The sequence below is a fragment of the Quercus suber genome, unplaced genomic scaffold, assembly GCF_002906115.3.
Source record: "Quercus suber isolate HL8 unplaced genomic scaffold, Cork oak 2.0 scaffold_216, whole genome shotgun sequence".
NCBI classification, from domain to species: Eukaryota; Viridiplantae; Streptophyta; class Magnoliopsida; order Fagales; family Fagaceae; genus Quercus; species Quercus suber.
In genome coordinates this window covers 914,261-932,147 of record NW_027069674.1, presented here as the reverse complement: position 1 = coordinate 932,147, position 17,887 = coordinate 914,261, and the positions used below count along the sequence as shown (strand labels likewise).

General features: G+C 41.1%; 1 protein-coding gene across 1 annotated transcript; it reads left to right on the top strand.

Annotated features, from left to right (window-relative positions):
- The first annotated feature begins 88 nt into the window (after positions 1 to 88).
- On the top strand, positions 89 to 16,223 carry LOC111997859 (copper-transporting ATPase PAA2, chloroplastic). Its single transcript, XM_065779747.1, has 6 exons — positions 89 to 839; positions 973 to 1,050; positions 1,889 to 1,986; positions 2,101 to 2,154; positions 2,394 to 2,480; positions 15,945 to 16,223. Exons 1-6 carry the CDS (start codon positions 209 to 211, stop codon positions 16,206 to 16,208), a joined length of 1,212 nt encoding a protein of 403 aa, XP_065635819.1. The 5' UTR covers positions 89 to 208; the 3' UTR covers positions 16,209 to 16,223.
- The last annotated feature ends 1,664 nt before the right edge of the window (positions 16,224 to 17,887 follow it).

The following is a 17,887-nucleotide window of genomic DNA, read 5'->3' as shown; positions in this document are numbered from 1 at the left end:
CGCCTCCCGCAATTTTGACCACAAGTTAGTTGGCTGGCAGCCAAAAATGAAAGTTGAGGATATAATTATCTGACGTGTCACATCCTGATCAAACACGCCACGCCACTTTCAAATTACTCAACGAACACCTCCATTTCATTCACATTTTCGGGTTTCCCATCCCCCTCTCTCTCTCAAACAAATCTCATTCCTCTCTCTCTCTCCGACGATGACTGATCTACTAAGACTCTCTCTCGTGCCTCACAAAAAGCTCTGCTTCAGTTATAGCACAGACTCTAATACTCTGGTTCCAGTAAAACGGCGTCGTAATGACCTTCCGCGCAGCCCTCGACTTTGCTTTCGCCTCTCGGCTCCTAATATCGTTATCTCGAACTCTCTCGAAACCGAACGGATGATTACGCAAAACGATGCGTTTCGCAGCCGCGGCGACGAGTCGTCGGCTCTTCTCGATGTATCGGGAATGATGTGCGGGGGCTGCGTGTCGCGAGTCAAATCGCTGCTCTCCGCCGACGACCGAGTCGACTCGGTGGTGGTCAACATGTTGACTGAGACCGCCGCGGTCAAATTGAAGCCCGAGGTCGCGAAGCTCGATATGGCTGCGAATGTTGCGGAGAGTTTGGCTGTGAAGCTGACGGAGTGTGGGTTCCCGACGAAGAGGAGGGTTTCGGGGATGGGAGTAACGGAGAACGTGAAGAAGTGGAAGGATATGGCGAAGAAGAAAGAGGAATTGCTTGCTAAGAGTCGGAACCGCGTGTTCTTCGCGTGGACTTTGGTGGCTTTGTGTTGCGGATCGCACGGCTCGCATATCTTGCATTCTCTTGGAATTCACGTTGCTCATGGTAATTGTTAATCAAATTATATCAGAAACTCGAAACAAGAACGAGCAAGTTAAGTTTTGCTTTTCAAAACAAAAAAAAACAAAAAAAAAATTGGTTCATTTGATTTATTTTTCATTGTTGTTGTTTGGTGTAGGATCGTTCTGGGAGGTACTTCATAATTCATATGTGAAGGGCGGTTTGGCTTTGGGAGCTCTATTAGGACCTGGACGAGGTCAGTAATGGCTTCCCTTTCATCCTCTTGGTATATTTTGTCAACTGGTATCTCATGAGGGATTTGATGTGTTTGTAATAAATGTTCATTAGTATTTGAGATAGTGAGATGGTTTTGCTCATGTTCGGAGAGCGATCAATGCACCTATAACAAAGAGTGAGTTGATTCAAGTTGAGGGAATGAAAAAAAAAAAGTAGAGGAAGACCAAAAATGAAATTACTAGAACGACATGTCAATTAAGGAAGTAACAGAGACTATGACTTCGGATAGAATCAAATGAAGGAAAAAAATACATGTGGTTGATCCTGACTAATCTGTTAAGGAACTATGGCCGACCCTGCTCATCGATTAATTTAGGTTAAATTATTGTTTATTTATGCCTTACCTTCCTGACTTTTAAAAGATTATACTGAACCTCCTTATAGTTTATATTAAGTTGATTTGTCTTCGTAAATCTACACGTCATCATCAATTTGACACCTTATTTGTAAACCATCATTCTTCCTTCTTCTTTTTCCTCTAACTGTTCATCCAAAATGTATCAATTTAATTCACCCCACAGGCACACCGGGCATTTGATAGGAAAGAAAAAGGAAGGAAGATTGTGTGTAATTAGGGTGTTGAATAGTAGATGCTGATGAAGATGTAGCATCACTTGATAGATTCACCAAATTTTTTCAGTCTAATCCAAACTAAAAGGACATTGAACCGATCAATGTATGAATTTAAAATCAAACTATAGCCAAGGAGGTAAAGTGTAGTTTGCTTACCTTGTATGTTCAAATTTCTCTATGTCTATTAATATGTTTTGATTGAAAAGAGTAAGAATATGTTTCAGACTTGCTTTTTGATGGTTTGAGGGCACTCAAGAAAGGTTCACCAAATATGAATTCTCTAGTGGGATTTGGATCGATCTCTGCATTTATCATTAGTGCGGTGAGGCCCTTTCTGAAAGCTAACATTGAGTTTTCCCTTGCATTGCAAGATGGTTATGCTATATTTCAGTTTTGGTTGTAAATTTTATTATCTTAAATTTATTCTCTCTTGTAGGTCCCACTTCTTAACCCTGGCCTTGAATGGGATGCATCATTCTTCGATGAACCGGTGAATTGCTTTACTTTCATTATTTTCAGTACTTTGCATGATCTTCTTAGAAGCTTGTTAAGTTTTTAAGCTGAGTTTGAGAAACCTATTACTCAACATGGCTTGGCTTTTTGCTTTTTATGCTGAACTTATTAAGTTTTTTGGATGATCTTCATGACATGTGAAAGCTAGTAGGTTAAACATTAAAGTTCATTAGAAAACAAATTCCTCATGGAAGGCTCCTGTATTTTAGCATGCAGGTCATGCTTCTTGGTTTCGTGCTCCTAGGACGTTCTCTGGAAGAAAAGGCAAGGATCAGGGCATCAAGTGATATGAATGAACTTTTAGTAAGTTAAAAATGTGCTTTATGGCACTAATTTCAACAAAATAATCTATGAAAATTCTGATAGTCTCTTCTCATGAAATTCGGCTTTATTATAGCTTCTTTAACTTGTGCAGTTGTACCTTTTTTACCTGCCATTGTGATTTATTTTTCTTTTTATCTGTTTGAAAGGTAGGTTTTCAATGGGTGATATTGAGTTTGGATGGGAATATTATTGTTATTAGTAGTTGTAGTAGGATTTATCCTTTTAGTATTTCAGTGCATTTTGATGGAACACTCACTAAGCTAGTTTTTCCCATAATTTCTTTCTTTCTTTGCTCTATTATGTACTTTTGTAGCTTGTCTCCCCCTCTCTCCCCCCCCCCCTTTCTCTCTTTTTGTCCCTCTTCTCTATCATCTCTCCGTTTCACCCTCATACCACTACCATAGTCCAGACTCCAGATTCACTCTATAATCAACAGAGCTCCACCATGATCATCAACCTAGTCTCAAACCCATATCAAAACTCCAGTCCACAAAATCCACCATATCGTTGCTAAAGTGGTGCTGTTCTCAACAGTCGCTAATACCCACAAGAATTGCAGAGAATAGCCACCGTCTTTGCCACATAGAACCCAGATTTGTTCTCCAATTCCATCGGTGGAGATCAACGTGGTGGGTTTCTAGATCGACGGTGGTGGGTTTCTGGGTTCGACGTTGTGGGTCTCCCATACCTCTGCCAAGCACTCTTTCTCACCTCATGGGTCAGCTGGGTCAATTTTCTCAACTTCATCACGGTGATCCCTCCCTCTAAAACCAAACCCAACTCTCCCTTTTCTCTTCTAATCTCACCTAACTCATTAAGTCGAAGCTCCAACCAAGAGCTTCGAGCTCCATAGCCTCCATGGCCAGAGCTTCGAGCTCCACGACCTCCATGACCAGATCTTCGAGATCCACAAAATGTTTGGGTTTGTTTTGGGCATGCAAAGGCCATGGGTGGCTAAATTTGTGGTGGTTGAGTTTTTTATCTTTGAAATTTTATGGTTGCTGGTTTTTTTTTGTTTGAGATTTTATTTCTAGTTTTTTTTTTTTTTTTTTTTTTGTTTAGGGTTTATTGATGAGATTTTATCACGATGGTGGCAAAAATTTTCTTTCGTGATTCGTGGGTCCGTCGTGTATTTTTGGGTGGTTGTTCTGGGTTTGGGTTGGTGGTGGGTGGATGAGAAAGAGAGAAAAACAGAGAGACGGAGAACAAAGATGAAGAGAGAAAAGAGAGAACTTTTTTATATTATTTTATTCTATAATTTATATTATTTTAATATATTGTAGGTAAAAATAAAAGTTGGGATGTTGGGTGTATTATAAAATGGTATTGTATAATTAATAAAGTAATTTTTTGGGACGGTAAAATATGATAGAATAGCATTTGAATGCTCTAAAAGATTTTCCCATACTTTTAGCAATAGCAAGTCTGGATAATATGAGCACAAACTGATCAACCATTTCCAGAAGAAAAGGACTTGATGAGTATGATTTCTTTTGAGTTTCAATAAACTTGCTAAAATATACGTCTTATACCATTTGTACTTACGAGTGTGTACGTATTTTTTAAAACAAATCGTTTATTGAGTAAAACAAAAGTATTCTAAAAAATAAATATTTTCTATAACTAAAAGTATAGAACACATATTAAATATTTTTCATATTAATATTTATATACAAATATTTTAACTTGACTACTGAACAGTGAACATTGATATTGTTATCGATAGTATAATTGTTTATTTTGCTAAACTATGTCATTATACATGATGTTTAATTTTCAAAATCAATATTCTTAGTTTCATTTTTTACTAGTTATATTAAACAATAATATTTTCTTATTTTAATTTTGGTCTTGAGTTTTTATTTATTAAAATTGTAGGGACACAATTTGCAGCATAAGCCCAAGATGTATGGGATGTTAGCCAAGTGAGCCCAATACAATAAATTTGTAGAGAGTGTGTCAAAGAATTAGGCCCTAATGAATTTGACAACAACTAGTATAGATTTAAAAGATAATCAAGCAGGAACAAGACACATAAGACTGAATGAATTCACTGTCCGAGGAGGCAAATCTTGCATAAATCGATAGAACTGATTACAAATACAACTTCGATTGCTACAGTATTCTTTCTCTATTTTTTCGATTCCCCTTCCTTCAGGGGTCTCTTACATTATATATCTCATTCCTAGTGATCTTGGCTCTCCATTTGTCAATCGTCCAAGCCACTACTCGAATGCCCATCCCATCAGACACCCTTTCTAGCTCTCTGTGAGTTGCGGTAGCCAAGGAAGCACTGTTCAGGGGTCTTCTCTACATAAATGCAGCAAAAAAAGTAGCTGCAGTGCATTTAATGCGGAGATAGCAGTTTTTCCTTAGATATTTTTTGGTTTTCTTCCTTCTCATGTGTTCATAAGGTACGCTTCTAACACTGGAGCTTCTATGAAGGTCATTTTCATCATTGGAATGCGTATCTGAGCTATATTTGTCATGGCTGAGAAGGAATTCTTCCTCAGACCACCTTCTACTCCTTTCTTACTCATGAAACTCTAAACTGGAATCCCTCATTACTATTTGTCCCTCCTCGGATATGCCAACGTCCTCGGATATGCCAACATCCTCGGATAAGGCCCAAGGCCCAATATATAATTTTGGGCCCTTATCCCTACATTAGCCTCTCAAAACTCTAGTTTTTCCCTCTCGTCCAAAGAGAAAAGGTAGGGTTTTGATTTTTAAGAGATAAAACCATTTATTTCTCTGGTTCACACGTGTGGGGGTGTCGTTTTATGTGCCCCATGATTGCTACTGACGCTTTATGGCTTGCAAGGCGTCATTAATTGCTCAAAGCAGCATTATGTTTCCCACATCCAACGGCGAGGCGTAGATCCAATGGTTGACATTTTTCCTTGGGTTTTGAGTGGGATGACTCCCACTCAATCCCGCCTCTATATAAAGCATCCGGAGAACTCATTTCCCTCATTTTACAAGTCTTCAAGCTCTCTAGAGATCCCAAGCGCTCAAACTCACAAAACACTCTAAATTCCTAAGTCTTCATAACTCTTTCCTTAAGAAATTTTCTAATGATCATTTTTAGAGGATCAGGATTAGCACACTCACTTTTGTAAGTCTCCGTCTTTGTAGACTTTCTTTCACTTCTCGGCCAATCTCCTCGGCCCATTTAGTTCTTATTTCTTCACCTACAAATTCCAGTCGCTTTTTCTTAGGTTGACCAAATGGGTAGATTTGTGAACCTAGTAGACTCCCCTTCAAAATAGAAGCCTTTAAAGATAAGTACCACATACCCCAGGAAATTGGCCTACGATATTGTTCCTCAGAAAAAATCGTGTCACACAGAGAGGAAGGGGAAGTCATCATACCCATCATAGCTTTCATAGAAGGAGGGATGACTCTTCCCATGGGTAGGATAACACAGGACTACCTCCTCAACCATAGGTTATGCCCTCATCAATGTGCACCAAATATATTTAGGATCCTAGGCTGTGTCGATGCTCTTAACGAGCATCTCCAATTAGGACTCACCTAGCACGATGTGGTCCACCTATACAAATGCCATTCATAAGTCGACAGAAGGTATTACCTCAAGTCCAGGTCGCCCATCATCAGGCTTATCTTGTGCCTTCCCAAATCTAATAAGGGGATGAGGACAATTACCTCATCGCTTCGGGGACGTGGCATGATGGTCTTCATTGCCCAATCCAAGAGGGAGTGCCAGGTGGGATACCTTAGAGTTAGGTTTCCTAGCAATAGACTTAGATTCTTTAACCCTAACCGTCCTATTATCTCTCTGTTATTCTGCTGTCTTTTGATGATAGAATTAGATTTTCAAACTGTGTTTTGTTTCTCGGCTATGTTTGCAAATAAGAATCAAGTTGCTCCTCAGCTCAACGTTGTGGCTCTTAACTACCTGCTCAGATCGAAAATATTTGTGAGTGAGGACGGACAACTGCAAGTCGTCCACCTGGTTCTAGATTTTGAGCCCATATCGAAGATATTCCAAGAGGACGAACACGCTATTAAGGCAGGAGACCCATGATTGGCCAAAATCGATGTATCAAAGCTAGATTTCCTTGCCCAAGATGACCTTCCCCCAATCGTACTACCGATCCAGCAGAATCCTCCACCGTTCGCAATACCACTCCAACAGGTTCCTCCCCAAGCAACTGCAGTAAAAGAAGAGATAGCATCCTCCCGTTTATCTCTTGAAAATGAGATAGACAAATTCCATTTCGAGGAGGAAGAAGGAGCACCAGAGAGGCCTGTGTAGTTATTGGACTCTGAAACCGAGTCTAACAAATTTTTGGTAGCTCATCCTCTAAGATTAATTGTTACCCGAGTCGCCACCAGCTCGGAAGAAGAAGAAGGCATGGATTTGAAGCCGAAGACTGGCTTGAGGGGCCTAATGGCCAACAGGAATAAAGGGGGGTCAACCTCAAAAGAAGTTCCTAAGACCCAAGTTACTCCCAATCTTCCTCCTCCTCCGCCTCAGCTCCCTACTGGCCTTGGAATGAAGGCCAACCTGAACCTAAGGAAGAAAAGGCCAATTGAGGTCTTGAAGGAAGGTGAAGTGGCACCTCAAAAGAGTGCCAAGCAACAGAAGAAAACTAAGGACCCTCAGGACAAGAAGGCCAGATCAGTGGAGAGCAGGGACGAGGTTGAAATGCGCCGAAGGCAGAGCTCCTGAGCCCCTCAGCTAGAGGTGGAAGGTGCTCCCATCTCTTAGGACGCTACAATCTGAGAGTCCCAAAAGGGGCACGCCGGCATCCTCGTCGAGGCCCTAAAGCAGCCCCTTCTCCTCCCTAAAGACATGGAGGGCCTTAGGCGTATTAAGCAACTTGACCTCTTTATGTCACTGAAGAGGGACCTTGCAATGGTAAGTCAATTAGCCCCCTTTTTCGCTAACTACTAAGCTGCACGTTTATTCATGTATGGATACATTCTTTATAATCCCTTTGTTACTTTTATACAGGTCACCCAGCAGATTTATGTAGCTGAAGAATGGGTCAAGAACGCTTATGATGAGGTCAAGGCTAAGGCCCACTCCCATCTTGAGGTAGAGAAGGCGTTAGGAGCTCTGAAGGAGGAGCACACATAGCTGTTCGAAAAGCTGAAGAAGGCGAACAAGGCTCACCTAAGTGCCTTGGCGAGTTTAAAGACCGCAAAGAGGCAGGCTGAGGATCAGCTCCAGAAAATGCACGTAACTGAGATTAACCTGGCCACTGAAAAGCAAACCATTTTGGATCTAAAGGCAGAGCTGCAGAAAGCCAAAGACGCAGCTCAAGTGGCCAGGGAAGCCACTGAGGCCGCGGTGACGGCATCCACAAGTGTGGGGTGCGTGACACGAAGACCTGGCTGGCCGAAGAAGTGGCCGTAATGTGCAGGGACTATTGCACTAAGTCATGGGGAGTAGCCATAGACCGAGTGAGAGTCCCTGTAGACTCCGAGATGAGGAAGGTCGAGAATATCTTTTTCCCGACGGATATTCGAGAAATTTCGGGGTTGGACCCTCCTCCCAAGCAGCTCCCTTCCACCCAAGCTCCCCTTCTTAAGCCTAAAGTTTCTAAAGAGGCTGGAATGGATAAGGAGGCTTAATCTCCGACGAAGGCCAAGCCATCTAAGGATGACCTCTCAATCAAGGAAGTGGTCTCCTAGGCCAAGGATGCGGAGGCTAAGTCCAAAACTGGTGATGTCCACTCCAAGGCTGCTGATCCCAAGAAAGACACTCCTTAAGCCAAGGCCTAGCGTCTCGAACATAGGATTTTCTTTTGTAGTAGTTATATATATATATATATATATATATAACTTTTTGTAATGGCGTTCTATCCCTAAACAATGTATTCCCTTTTTTATTTAATGAAAAATGTTTTTCTTTTTATCTCCCATATCTTTATTGTTGTGTGCTTCAAAGCTTATTAATACTGCCCTCAACAAAATTTAACAATAGTATGCTAACAACAATCTACGCAATTTGATTAAGTACCAGTAATAAAGAGGTCTAACACACACATTTGTATTGAGAATCGAATCTTCTGCAATGAAATAAACATATACCTTTGGGAGAAAAGAAAGGGAGAAACAACCTTCATCCTGCTCATCACTTGGATAAATAGGCAAGGACTTCAACTTATTTAGAGCCATTGATAGACCGGTAGGTATCACAGTGTTAACTTTTCCCAAGCATGTGACCCTAGGAACCATGCATAATTAAGATTCTATTTTATACTTAGAAAGATGCCTGTAAGTGTTAGTTTTCCCCAAGCATTTGGTTCAAGGACACAAGCATGACTAAGGTTCTATTTAGGCACTTATAAGGATGTCATAGTGTGTTAATTTCCCCATAGCATCTAGTCCAAAGACTTCAAGCATGAATATGGTTCTATTTAAACACTTCTAAAAATGTCATAGTGTGTTAATTTCCCCATAGCATCTGGTCCGAGAATTTCAGGCATGACTATGGCTTTGTTTAAATACTTCTAAAAATGACATAATGTGTTAATTTCTCCATAGCATCTAGTTCGAGGACTTCAGGCATAACTATAGTTTTGTTTAAATACTTCTAAAAATGTCATAGTATGTTAATTTTTCCATAGCATCTGGTTCGAGGACTTCATGCATGACTATGGTTCTGTTTAAACACTTATAAAAGATGTCATAGAGTGTCAACTTTCCCAAAACATCTGGTTCGAGGACTTCAGGCAAGACTAAGGTTCGGTTTAAACACTTATAAAAATGTCATAGTGTGTTAATTTTCCCATAGCATTTGATCTAAGAACTTCAAGCATGACTATGGTTCTATTTAAACACTTATAAAAATGTCATAGTGTGTTAATTTTTCCATAGCATCTGGTCCGAGGACTTCAGGTATGACTATGGTTCTGTTTAAACACTTCTAAAAATATCATAGTGTGTTAATTTTTCCATAGCATCTGATCCGAGGACTTCAGTCATGACTATGGTTCTGTTTAAACACTTCTAAAAATGTCATTGAGTGTTAATTTCACCCAGGTATGTGGTCCGAGAGATCTAACATAACTTAGGATCTCTTTAACACTTATAAAAGATTGAATAATGAGAAGTATATTGTCTTTGATAATTGAACATATTGACAAAAAAGACTTTCATTAATAATAATACATTTTCAGGTTATTTACATTCCACGGACGTGGTATTACATGCTCATCTAAGTCTTCCAAAAAATATGCTCCAATACTAACCACCAAGGTGATGCGGTATGGTCCTTCCCAATTAGGCCCTAACTTTCCCCACATTGGGTTCTTCATAGTACCCAGAACTTTTCTCAACACCAAGTCACTAGGCACTAATGGTCTTATCTTTACGTAGGCATTATAACCTTGCTTAAACTTGTGTTGGTAGCATGTCAGTTGGACCATTGCATTTTCTCTCATTTCCTCAATCAGGTCTAGGCTTTTTTCCAGCAATCCGTTGTTATTACTCGGATCAAAAGTACTTGTCCTCAGCATTAGGAAACTGGTCTTTAAAAGGATAGTGGCTTCGACTCCATATGTCATTGAGGAAGGAGTCTCCCCTGTCGACCTGCGAGGTGTGATTCGGTATGTCCACAGGACATGTGGCAGTTCTTGCACCCATTTTTCCTTCGCATCATCCAACCTCTTCTTGAGTCCGCTTACAATGATCTTGTTAACAGCCTCGACTTGTCCATTTCCATGGGGATAGGATGGGGTAGAATATCTATTTGTAATTCCTAGATCACAGCAGTATCTCCTGAAAGATTTGCTATTAAACTGAAAGCCGTTGTCTAAGATGAGGATACGAGGGACTCTGAATCTTGTGACGATCTTCCATACAAACTTCTTGGCATCCACGTCTCTGATGTTTGCTAAAGGCTCGGTTTCGACCCACTTAGTGAAGTAGTCCGTGTTGATCAGTAGGTATCTTTTGTTTCCTACTGCCTTAGGAAAGGGGCCCACTATGTCTAAGCCCCATTGAGCGAATGGCCAAGGGCTGGACAATAGATTAAGGGCTCTCCCGGGTTGGTGTATGTTTGGTGCGAATCTTTGGCATTGGTCGCACTTCTTTACATATTCTTGTGCTTTCTTTTGCATATTTGGCCACCAATAGCCTTAAGTGATGGCTCTGTGTACCAAAGATATGCCTCTAGTGTAGCTCCCACGAATTCCCTCAAGTAACTCCTCAAGGAGTAATTTTGTTGCCTTGGGGTGTATACATAGTAGTTATGGCCCAGAAAATAAGCGTTTATATAACTTCTAGTCCTCGGACAGCCAGAACCGAGGAGCCTTTCTACATACTTTGTCTGCTTCTGATTTCTCCTCAGGTAAGGTGTCTTCTTTTAAGAACAGTGCTATAAGGTCTATCCAGTTAGGCCCCACCTTAACTTGGTGAACATGAACCACCTCTCTGTTCATCTCTATAGGCTTGCATAAGTCTTCTACAAGGATGACCCAAGGAGGTTACGAGCATGGCTAGGGTGTAATAACCCAAGGAAAAGCGCTAGCCACATCTGCGCTATACCTCAAAAGAACTAATCCTTTTGAGGTATAGCACAGATATGGCTAGCACTTTTCCTTGGGTCATTACATATGGTATCAGAGTCGGCTCGGTAACTCCATGTGGGCTCGAAGATACTACTTCACAAAGTGAGCCCTAACGAGAACGTTAGGGATTTAAGTGGGGGAGATTGTGATGCCCCAATTTGATTGATTGTGTGATATGTGTGGGTGTGTGATGAGTCCCACATCAAGTATTTACTGGGTAGATCTGGGCTTTATTAACAACTGCAAGGAGCCTCAATAGTCACTAGTCCTTTTAAGGTATAGCGTAGATGTGGCTAGCACTTTTCCTTAGGTCGTTACATAGGTTCCGCTCATTGTAGTGACCCAAAAAAGAGGGGTCTTGCATTCCATAGAATCCCACATTACCTAGGGAAGTACATGCAAATGTGTTTATAAGGAATGACTTCCCTTCAATGTGTAGAGGCCTTTTCCCCAGCGCAACTTGGGGAAGAACAAAACCGTGAGGGATATGGGTCCCAAAGCGAACAATATCTACACAGTTGGGGTGGGGTCGTTACAGATGGTATCAGAGCCGGCCCGGCAACCCCGTGTGGGCTCGGAGATACTACTTCACAAGATGAGCCCTAACGAGAACGTTAGGGATTTAAGTGAGGGAGATTGTGATGCCCCAATTTGATTGATTGTGTGATGTGTGTGGGTGTGTGATGAGTCCCACATCGGGTATTTACTGGGTAGATCTGGGCTTTATTAACCACTACAAGGAGTCTCAATAGTGACTAGTCCTTTTGAGGTATAGCGCAAATGTGGCTAGTGCTTTTCCTTGGGTCGTTACATATGGTATTAAAGTCATGCCCTAGTCGGAAGTGTGAGTCCCACACGCGAGGATGCGTGTGCTCGTAAGGGGGGTGGATTGTAGAGACCCAAAAAGGAAGGGTCTTGCATTCCATGAAATCCCACATCGCCTAGGGAAGCACATGGGAATGTGTTTATAAGGAATGACTTACCTTCAATGTGTAGAGGCATTTTCCCCAGCGCAACCTAGGAAAAAACAAAATCGTGAGGGGTATGGGTCCTAAAGCGGAAAATATCTACACAGTTGGGGCGGGGTCGTTAAGATCTATCCAATTAAGCCCTACCCTAACTTGGTGAACAGGAACCACCTCTCTATTCATCTCTATGGCTTGCATAGGTCTTCTACAAGGATGACCTGAGGAGGTTATGAGCGTGGCTAGGGAATTGACATGTGTGTTTTCGCTCCTAGGGATGTGCAATAGGTTGAAAAATTCAAATTCTGATTGTAGGTGTCTAACCTGACTCAAGTACCCCTACATTCTTTCATCCTTCGCTTCAAAATCTCCTTTCACTTGGCCGACGACCAATCTGGAGTTTGAAAACATATCTATGGCCTTTTTGCCCATTTTTCAGACCATGACCATTCCCATTAGCAAAGCCTCATATTCAGCTTTGTTATTGGTGGCCGAGAATCCCAATCTTAATGATTTCTTGATGGTGATCCTTTCGGGGAATACTAGTACTAACGTCACTCTGGAACCCTTTTGATTGGCTGCACCATCAATGTACACTTTCCAGGATAAGGGGCCCTGTTTGGAGATCATGCCAACCAATTTTCCATCCATGTGTTGTGTTTCTGTTTCTTTTTCTAACGAGGATTCAGTAAACTTGGCTACCAGATCTATGAGAACTTGACCCTTGACAGAGGTGCGAGGCCTGTATTCGATGTCGAAAGCCCCTAGGATTGTGGCTCACTTAGCAATCTTCCCCGTGTAATCAACACTACAGAGCAGAGCTCTAAGGGCAAGCTGAGTTAAGACAATAACCGTGTGTGCTTAAAAGTAATGGGGAAGTTTGCATGTGGTGTATACCATTACTAAAATAGCCTTTTCCAGTGGTAGATAACAGATCTCGGTCTCATGTAGTGACATGCTCACATAATAAACTAGCATTTGTGTGCCGCCATTAACTCGTATCAGGACTAAGCTTAGGGGCCACAGCAATATAAGCGAATAGGACTTTGTCAACTTCAGGGTTGGACATGATAGGGGGCCGAGAGAAATAATCCTTAAGCTGTTAGAAAGCCAAGGCACACTCCTCAATCCACTCAAACCCCTTCCATTTATTCATTAGTAGGAAGAATGTTCTACACCTATCTGCCGACCGAGAGATTAGTTCATGGCAGCAGTCATTCCGGTCAATTTCTGGACTTCTTTGGGATTCCAAGGTGGTTATAAGCTGTTGATCACTTTAATCTGGTCAGGGTTAACTTCAATTCCCCTATAGGTTACCATGTAGCCCAGAAATTTGCCTGATCCCACACCAAAGGAACATTTGGAAGCGTTGAAGTGCAACTTGTGTTTCCTCAGAATTTCGAAGATGTTCTTGAGATGCCCTAAGTGCTCAGATACTACCTTACTTTTTACCACCATATCGTTTATATAGACCTCGATGCTCTTACCTAACTATGGTTCAAACATCCTAGTCATCATCCTTTGATAGGTAGACCCTGCATTATTCAAACCGAACAGCATCACTTCGTAGTGGTAGTTTCCAGTGGGAGTGACAAAAGCTGTCTTCTCTTGATCATCCAGTGCTAGTGGTATTTGGTGGTATCCTTGAAAGGCGTCTAGGAAGCTCATCCGAGGATGGCCTACGGTTGCATCCACCAGCTGGTCTATCTTAGGCATAGGGAAGGGATCCTTTGAGCAAGTCATATTCAGATCTGTGAAGTCCACACACACTCACCATTTCCCACTTTTCTTCTCCACCACCACTTTATTGGCAACCAACTCAGGGTAAAATACCTCCTTAATAGCCCCTGCTTGCTTTAGTTTATTCACCTCATCTCTAACAGAATCAGAGTGGTCCCTAAACGAGCGCTGAGGAAGTTGCTTCTTGGGAGTGACAGAGGGATTAACGTTTAAATGATGACAGATGAAGCTCAGATCCACCCCCGGGGCTTCGTAAGCACTCCATGTGAAGACATCAACATTTTTTCTAAGGAACTCTATTAGCTCTTCCTTCTTTGGAAGAGGTAGTCTAGCCCCGATCTGAAAGAATTCTCTGAATCGTCACCAATAACAACATTTACCAAACCTTCACATTTTTCCTCCTTGTCCGACCCATCAACAAGCAACGTAGGAGCTTTTAATTGCTATAAGCCCCCTTCGGCATGGACTGAGGACTCGGCCTCGGGCTGATGCCAGATGGCAACTACCAGGCATTGCCTGGCCACAGATTGATATCCCAAGATCTCTTTAACTTGGCCCTCAGAAGGATATTTCACCTTCTGGTGTAGAGTAGAAGAAACAGCTTCTAGGGTATGAAGCCAAGGTTCGGCCACAATGGCTGTGTAGGGTGAATAAGCGTCTACCACGATAAAGTCCACCTCCACTACTTCTGAACCAGTCTACACGAGTAGCCTAATTTGGCCCTTTGGGATGATGATCTTTCCATCAAAACTTACTAGAGGCAAGCTGTAGGGTGTAAGGTCCTCAGGTCTCAAGCTCAGCCCCTTATACAGGTAGATGTACATTATCTCGGCATCATTGCCTTGGTCTACCATCACCCTCTTCCCATCATACCCCCTAATCCTGAGTGTGACCACCAAAGCGTCATCATGGGGCTATATGGTTCCGATCTTATCCTCTTTCGAAAAACCCAGTGTTGGTTTGGTGTTCCTTTTAGCCCTCTTCGACTATGGATTGGGGTCCTCGGTGGTCAACCGAGTCATAGACATCACTCTGGAAGGACAAGGCCTAGTCCTCCCTTGTGCGGCAAAAATGACTTTTATCATGCCTAATGGAGGTCTCGAAGGAGCATCTCTCCGTGGTTCCTAGCCAGTCTAGCTCCCCTAGCCACTGGAATGATGTAAGAGGTGTCTTCATTTTCCTTCCCGGACCAGCTGGTCCAAATGGTCCTACAAGTTCCTACAGTCTTCTATAGTATGTCCCTAGTCTTGGTGATATTGGCAATAGAGGCTCTGATTGCGCCTCATAGGGTTTCCTACCATCTTGTTTGGTCATTTGAAGAATGGCTCATTTTTAATCTTCACTAGAACATAATGCATCGGCTCTGAGAACACCGCATTGACCGCCTGAGCATTAGTAAGCCCTGGCTACTCAACGTAGTCCCTCATAGGCTGATTGTTATTGGACCTATCTGACCTGAAATCCCTCCTCTCTTGAGAAATAACCTTTGCCTTACCTTTCCCCTGCTGCTGGCCTTCTTCAACCCTCTTATACTTGTCAATCCGTTCCATGAGTTGGCGCACGCTAGTGACAGGTTTTCCTATCAAGGACTTCCTTAAACCGTGATCGGTTGGGAGGCCACTCTTGAAAGTATTGATGGCGNCCCCCCTTCCTTTCATTTCTAGCAGCAATGAAAAAAATATATGATCCAAATTCAAGGCACTTCGTTTTATATTAAAATACAATTGTTTTTCTCGGTTGATGAAACACATTGATCACAGTTGTCTCAATGTATTTTTGGTTTGATGTAGTTCTCCATGTCTCTGTTGTCTGTATTAGGTCTAGCCTAATGTCATAAAAATTATGAAGGTAGCAGAGATAAGCATATTCATTTGATGAGAGAGTACCATTTGCTCACTGCAATGAACATGCTAGCCTGAGTATTTGTGAATTACTGTAATGTTAAAAAACATGGCACCACGGTTTACTTTCATTAAATTCATCACATTTCAGAACACCCGTTTCTTGTTTTCTTTATGTCCCATTGTATAGCATTTGCTTACCAGAAAAAGTCATGAGTGAAAATGACCTTAATTTAACTGTACAGGAAATTGATCTATGCATGATGTCCTTTCCTATATGCTTTGATATCTTATTGTGGATAAAATAGTCAACTCTTGTTTGATTGAATGTGCTGGATGTTTTTGCAGTCATTGATATCCACTCAATCGCGACTTGTGATCATGTCCTCTGAAAGTGATTCAAATGCTGATAGTGTACTTTGCTCTGATGCAATATGTATTGAGGTTCCAACTGATGACATTCGAGTTGGAGACTCCGTGTTGGTTTTGCCTGGAGAAACTATTCCTGTAGATGTAAGTGTTCAGAATGCTTATGGATTTCCATGGTTTAAAATCAATTGTTATGAGAAATCACATTTGAATCTTCAATCAGCTCCTGCCAGTGAGCTATAGTTTGATTGTCACTTCCCCCTCCCATAATGTTGAGATGGAGATGAGGTCATGGTTTTAAGACATATTGGTGCATTTAACATACCATTAAATAATTAAATAAAATCTTCAATCGGTCTTATAGTCTACCTGATGTGGGAGACGCAAGAAGATTTTTATTTAGTATTATTTATATTTGCAAGTCAATTGTATTTTTTATGTTGGTCCTAGTAGTTTATTAGGCTATTAATATTTTAATTTGGAAGCAAGGTTATTTTCATAATAAGGCAATTAGGGTTTCCTAGCCAATTAGAACTAGGGTTTAGTAATCCTTTATAAGTAACTTATTGTACTTTTTGAGGAGATAGTTGATATTTTGATGAATGAAAAATAATGGCCGTTTGGTCTCCTTTGGTCTACCCTAGGTGTTGACTCCTAGTGGTTTCCCCGCTTGGTGCTGACTCCAAGCAAAACTTAGGTGCTGACTCCTAGATCATATCCATTTATTTTATTGTTGTTTCAGTTTTGTTTTGGTTGTCTTGCGTCAGTACCCTTTCCTCAATGCAATTTATCTCTAACTTGATATGTTTTACCCTTTTAACATAAAAACCATCGTTGTTATGAAATCAAATAATTTCTTGTTAGGTCAAACATTTGTGTATAGCCTTAAGATTTCATTAATATGTTGTATGAATACATATTAGAGCAATATATGTTAGAGCAATACATATTAGGTGTTGACTCCTAGTGGTTTCTCCGCTTGGTGCTAACTCCAAGTAAGGCTTAAGTGCTGACTCCTAGGTCATATCCATTTATTTTATTGTTGTTTCAATTTTGTTCTAGTTGTCCTGCGTCACTACCCTTTCCCCAGTGCTTATCTCTAACTTGATATGTTTTACCCTTTTAACATAAAAACCAACCTTGTTATGAAATCAGAAAATTTCATGTTAGGTCAAACATTTGTGTATAGCCTTAAGATTTCATTAATATGTTGTATGAATACATATTAGAGCAATATATATGCATAACATGTTTTGCTGTAAAAATTGATTTGTTGATTATTTAAGATAGTGTCTCATTCATTTTTTTTTCCTTTGTGGAGCCTCTTTCCGTTATATATCGACACAAGATAGAGAAAACTATAGTTAGGTTTCTTAATGAAATGTGGGTTGGGAATTTGATGTAAAGTTTATATATATGGCATTATGGCTAAGTTGGTTGAGAAGGAGTAGTGGATGAAGGCTTACACATGAGTTTCAAGCCACCTAAAAATGAGTACTCAGACCTCGAAGGTAGCTCTAGTCACACATAAAGCCAACATCTAACTCACTTCTTAGCTAGGAAGCATGGACATGGCCAAAAAAAAAAGTTCTCTTATTTTTTGTTTTTCATTTTTTATTTCGGATACAGTTAAGACACTTCTGGGACATGGTTGCAAATGGTGATGATAAAACTAGGGGAAAAAAGGTGGATTGATTTGACCCGTCAATCAGTGTTTAGATTGTAATACGCTCTCTCTCACTCTCTCTCTCTCTCGTTGTCATCCTACATCTACACTCCGACAAAGCTCATCAGCACTTGTCTCAGCCCATCGATGTTGCTCTCACCATTCTCTCTTCTCTATGTTCTCTGTTATGTCTTTTTTTATTCTTTGCTATTGCTTATGTTCGAGAGCCAGAGGCTTCTCAGTGAAATTTTACATT